At 46.5% G+C, this 6050-nt stretch overlaps 1 protein-coding gene across 1 annotated transcript; it reads left to right on the forward strand.

The window, feature by feature from the left end:
- The first annotated feature begins 475 nt into the window (after positions 1 to 475).
- LOC121836803 lies at positions 476 to 5646 on the forward strand. Its single transcript, XM_042292019.1, has 2 exons — positions 476 to 1088; positions 4604 to 5646. The coding sequence occupies exons 1-2, from the start codon at positions 476 to 478 to the stop codon at positions 5644 to 5646; spliced, it is 1656 nt and encodes a 551-aa protein (XP_042147953.1).
- Positions 5647 to 6050: the final 404 nt, after the last annotated feature.

Here is a 6050-nt window from a genome sequence, read left to right on the forward strand (position 1 = left end):
TCGTAACTACGGTACGCTTGGCCCTCCGAGGCATGATGACGTCAAGACCGCGCCGGATCTCCCGAGATGCATCGCGCTCTTCGACGGCTGATTTTGAAGCGCTCGCCGAAATCCAGGCATTTTTAACGAAAAATACAGCCATCCGCTTGAAATATGACTATGCGGTTATCAATTACAGGTTAATCTGATTCCATTTGACTTATCTCTAGGTGTTTCCTGTATATTTTAAGTTTCGATTCAGTGTCCCTTTAAACTACAACCCCCCTGGGAGTGTTCGCAAAACCTCTTGGGCAGAAAACGACGACGAAGTTTAGAGGGATTGGAAGCCTTTTGCATCTGCTCCCTCGAAAACGTCATCTGTTCTTATTTTACGGGTGGTACGCCGTGAAATTTAATTTCCGGCACCAAGCAGCAAGTTCCCGGTCCCGGCCCAGGGTGGTACTTCACCTGGAGCCCCGGGCCGAAGACCTCAGGGATGTCTGAACAAGCTCCATCGCTGGCGCCAGGGATCTCCGAGGGCGGGACACCCGGACCATCACATGCAAGTGCTCAGCAGCCAACTCAGAACGCCATAGCCATGTCACCAGTTGTCATGGCTACCAGTACTATAATAATCCCAACCAAGCGACGATGCCCGGACTTTGATAAAGATCCACTATCCGACGACGACCGAACCTCTACCTACACCGTTCACGGCACAGTCGCCCCATCGGAGGGAGGCAGTCATGATCACATGCAAGACGTCGACCTGGACGATTACGAGAACCCTTTCACTGAAGTCCGATACAAGAAAAACCGCCCTGCAGGGATACCAGTAGTCTTCAAAACAGTCAACAGCGAAAAATCTTTCTGGCGCATCAATCCCAATGTTGTTGCCAACGAAGTGATTGGCATCGCCAAAGAGAAGCTACTCTCGCACCGCATCAACAAGGATGGCAGCCTTGCTGTTAGCGTGGAATCTCTCCTAGCGGCATACAGGCTTCTTGCTGTTACATCGCTTTGTACCATCGAGGTGACCACGAGTGTCCCCGAGTCGTACTCACGGAACCTCGGGAAAATCAAAGGAGTCCCTCTTGAATACTCGGACGGTGAGCTACTCGAATATTTAAAAGATTTCGGCGTCCTGTATGTTCAGCGCCAGATTGCTTACAGACGACAGGATGACGGCAAAGTCGAAGAACACAAGACTGACAGTGTCATTCTTCGTTTCCGTCCGGATCGCCCAATGCCACGGCGCATTTTAATGGGTTTCACATCTCACCCTGTAGAGGAATACTTTGGCCCACCCATCCAATGCTTTCACTGTCAAAGATATGGGCACATTTCAAAATTCTGTCGTGGTCCACAACGTTGTAAAGTGTGCGCTGGGCCACACAATCACAAGGCGTGTACATCTTTGCAAGACCCAAAGTGTGCCAACTGTGAAGGTCCACATCCCTCAACGTTTGCTGGATGCCCATGCAAGAAGTCCGCGACAAACATACACAAGAAGGAACTCGTGAACGGTAGGGATTACCGAGCAAAGAAACCGAACCCGAACCCAGACATTGTACGTTTTTCAAGGCCACCACCATCTGCAAATCTAAAGAAATCAACGAAGATAACGTACTCTGACGTCGTACAAGGGGCACCAAAAGAAGATAGGAGCAGATCAAAAGCAATGTTACAGCAAGACATTCCTCTGTCAAGAAATACCTCGGATCCTACGACACGGCCGCCGGTAGCAGCACCTCGTAGAGGAAAGAACAATGAACGCAACCCACCAGCTGCTGCAATTCCAGGTAGAATACCTCAGGAACAACAAAACGACCTTGGACAAGTTATTGTTCCCATGCTTTTTGCTGCGCTTAGAGCAATAACCAGAACGCTGCCCGGTTCTAGCGACCTTCCGGAAGTTAGGGCAATACTGGCCATGGAACCACTCATCAGGACAACATGCCCATTGGTGAGTGGATACCTCCATGGCTGAGGTCTATAAGCGCACATCTATCCTCCAGTGGAATGCCAACAGCTTGCAAGGAAAATTAGGGGACTTTCGACAATTTGTTGCACAATACTCTTTTCCCATTCTGATAATATCAGAGGCGCGTGTAAATAATCAATTTCGACTTGCTAACTATGTTATGTACCAATCAAAGAGGCCAAAAGGAACAAGTCGATGTTTAGTCGGGGTGCGTAAAGAATTTGGCTCGATTCTGTTATTTACTTCAGATTCAAGTGCATTGGAGTATGTCGTCTGCAAAGTCAGTTATGGCACGACCTCACTTACTGTAGTAGGCGTATATATAGAACCGCAGAAGACTGTGACAAGAACAGAATTCGAGGCATTATTCACAAGACTTGAACGTCCCTACGTTGTTTGCGGAGATTTTAACGCCCATCATACCCTATGGGGTGGATCCCACTGCGATCCTCGAGGAAGCCTTATAGAAAGCCTGGTAGACCAGTATGATATGTGCATTCTGAATGACGGCTCTCCAACATACTTGAAAGGTGTAAACTATTCAAGTTGCCTTGACCTGACCTTGTGCTCCTCCGATCATTCACATGAGTTTGACTGGCGCACAGACTTGGACACGCGTGGCAGTGATCATTTTCCCATACTGATACACCATCCCCGGATTGTTGGTAATCGTGTTCCGCACCGGGTACACTTTACCAACTGGAAAATGTTCCGCTTTTTAAATAGCAAAGAGGTGGAAGAAATTCAGTCTCTCGAAGACTTTGAAAACATCATTAGCAGAAATTTTGAAAAGGCTACACGTAAGGTGCCCGTTCCAAAAGACCGTGGTTGTGTCAATGGCGAATATGAAAGACTGCGGGCTATAAGACGCAAAGCTGAAAGAAGATATCGGAGATCTGGGAGAATTGAAGACTATCGTGAAACTCAACACCTCCATACTCAAATGCGCCGACAGCTACAAAAGCTGGCTAAGCGTCATTGGAGAAAGCTTTGTGCCAGATTTTCTCCTTTCACCCAAGTTAAGATGGTATGGAACATATTGCGTTCGCTTAGGTCCCCTGTTACGCAACAACGTCCATTTCGGGCACTGGCACTTTCACGAGGAACATCCGAAGTGATAGTGGCTGATGAGTTTTGTGTTTCTCTATCTCAACCAGGTTTGGCAATGTTATCGCCAGAATATTGTGATTCTCGTGAAGCAGCACTGAAAGACGTTGCTCACGAAATTCATTCCCAACACTGGCAACTCGACTATAATTTCACCATTCATGAACTTAATGAGGCGTTACGAACGATTCTTAAGCATAGAGCCCCTGGGCATGATCACATTCGTTATGAAGCACTTACAAATCTCGGGCCGGGAACACTGCGCAGCCTACTTGATATTTACAATGATGTGTGGAACAGAGAAACCTTCCCAGCTTCATGGAAACTAGCGAAGATAATTCCAATACTGAAGTCGGGAAAAACACCGAAAGAACTGGGATCATTTCGCCCAGTCAGTCTGACAAGCTGTGTAGGAAAAATCTTCGAAAAAATGATACAATCACGTCTACAATGGTGGATGGAAACAACCGATGTATTACCGGAACAATTAACCGGATTTTGACCTCGACGATGCACTATAGACTCAGTCTTAGATCTTGTAACAACTATTGAACATGAACGGGCATCCGGAAATATGACGATCGCTGTATTTCTAGACGTGCTTCGCGCTTTTGACACCGTTAGTCACGAACATGTTCTCCGTGGACTTCTACGGCTTAAGATACGAGGCCGTATGATCCGCTGTATACGCAACTTTCTCATGCACAGGAAGATATTTGTAAGCACGAGTGAGGGAAATAGCAAACAACATGAACTCCATCATGGTGTGCCACAAGGCAGCGTGTTAAGCCCCACTTTATTTAATGTAGTCATGGCAGAACTGCCAACTTCCTTCACCACTGAATGTGTCCATCTACGCTGATGATATTTGTATATGGGTATCTGGGTCTTCTGAGACCAAACTACAAGAACAATTGCAGTATGGCCTTAATGACACATACAGTTATCTTCGTGAAAGGGGCATGGACATTTCAGTTAAAAAATCTGCATTTCTCCCATTTACTAGAAAGCACCTTAAGAATTTTAAATTGACACTTCAAGGACAACAGATTGAAAAGGTGAAGTGGCATCGTTTTCTTGGAGTTACGCTGGACTTCTCCCTCACATGGTCAAGACATATTAACATGCTTGAATAAAAAATTAACAGAGTCATTAACGTTCTTAGATATGTGGCCGGTGCCAGATGGGGAGGCTCGACTGATGGACTACTGCTATTGTATACAGCTCTAGTACGCCAGACTATCGCATACTCCATTCCTGTTTTACATGGCCTCTCACCAACACTGGAAAAACGCTTGACATACATGATTGCGCGAAGTTTGCGCGTATGCCTTGGACTTCCCCGCGCAACATCTAGTGACCTCGTCATTGCTGAGGCCAAGGAACCTCCAGTACCTGTTCTCCGGGAACAAGAAACATGCCGCCATTATCTTCGACTGGCTTCGCACTCACATGCCCGACCCTTGTGCCAAAAGATACTTCGACGGACGGAGTCTAGCTTTCACCGACTTCTCGTCGCACTACCCGTCGCAGCACCCCATCATGCGCATTGGCTTCCAAGTCTAATCAACCCTCCGTGGACAATTCCGCCACTGGAGATACAGACCGAAATTCCTGGTCTTGGATCAAAATCTTCGGTGGCCCCCCTGGTGGCGAAGACAATGTCCCTCTCCCATTTAGAGGCACGCTACAAAGACAACATTCATATTTACACAGACGGGTCAACATCTAACAAGGGGTCAACATCTGCTTACTCAATTCCGATGTTAGACACATTTAAATGTTTTCGATTGTCCCATCATACATGCTCGACATCAGCGGAATTACATGCAATACTTTCAGCATCATCATTCATTGAAGCATTCGGTACACCATCAAACTGGGTTATTCTAACGGACTCAAAAGCATCCCTAGAGTTATTACAAGGCATGCACCTTCGTACTTCCCAGGCGACCATTATATATCCGGTGCAACTCACGTTAGCACAAGCTCGACTCCACGGACATAACGTCAGGCTACAATGGATACCGAGCCACTGCCAAATCGCCGGAAATGAAGAGGCTGATCACCTGGCAGCTCAAGCTCACGATGGTGACGCAGTGGAAGCGACATCCTTTACCCCTGGAGATGCCAAATTCATCCTTCGTCACTTACGCCATCTACGTTGTCGGCAGTGCTGGCTAAAGGACACTTCAGCAGAGACTCTCCTACCATATATCGACCCGGACTTTGAGCTTCCACCGCACACCGGGATGAAAAGAAAATACGACGCATTAATCCATCGACTAAGACTTGAAGTGGCCTTTACTAACAGCTTTTTATTTCGAATTAAACGCCGAGATTCGCCAAGATGTGACTGTGGAGAACCATATCAGGATGTACAACATATCCTCCTTGACTGTGAACGCTTTCAACATGAAAGGCGCCGGATGGAGATTCGCCTTCAAATATTAGATGATAGACCCCTGTCTCTGACCAAGTTGTTGGGGCCCTGGCCGACGCGTAAAAAACAAGACAGAGCAATGAATATCATTCATGACTTTCTAAAGGACACTAGAATCGTGTATGATTATTAAGTGCGAACGTGCATCAATTTCAACGGGAATGACTATGTATGTAATTTAGCAAATCGGTGCACGACTCCCAAACGGTCGTCTTATTCGCAATTGTAATTAGATTTGTTTGTATGTTTTTTTTACGGTTTTACTTTATGTGTTTTATCTTTATTCTTTTCCTTTTATGTTCTTCCTTTTATTCATATATATTTTCTCTCTCTTTCTCGTTATGGAGTAGCCGGTGTCATTTAAAGAATACCAACATCTCCATAATAAAGAATTTATCTCTCTCACCTCTTGGGCAGTCACCCTGAACGAAGCCCGTACTCCGAGCGACGCAACCATGAGCGAATCCAGCCCCGGCTCTGAGAGCTTCGATGACAACGATATATATGACGCAGAAAAAGAGGGTTCCGGCTGGACCC

Source organism: Ixodes scapularis, unplaced genomic scaffold (genome assembly GCF_016920785.2).
Source record: "Ixodes scapularis isolate PalLabHiFi unplaced genomic scaffold, ASM1692078v2 PGA_scaffold0__279_contigs__length_252992795, whole genome shotgun sequence".
In the NCBI taxonomy this organism is placed as follows: domain Eukaryota; kingdom Metazoa; phylum Arthropoda; class Arachnida; order Ixodida; family Ixodidae; genus Ixodes; species Ixodes scapularis.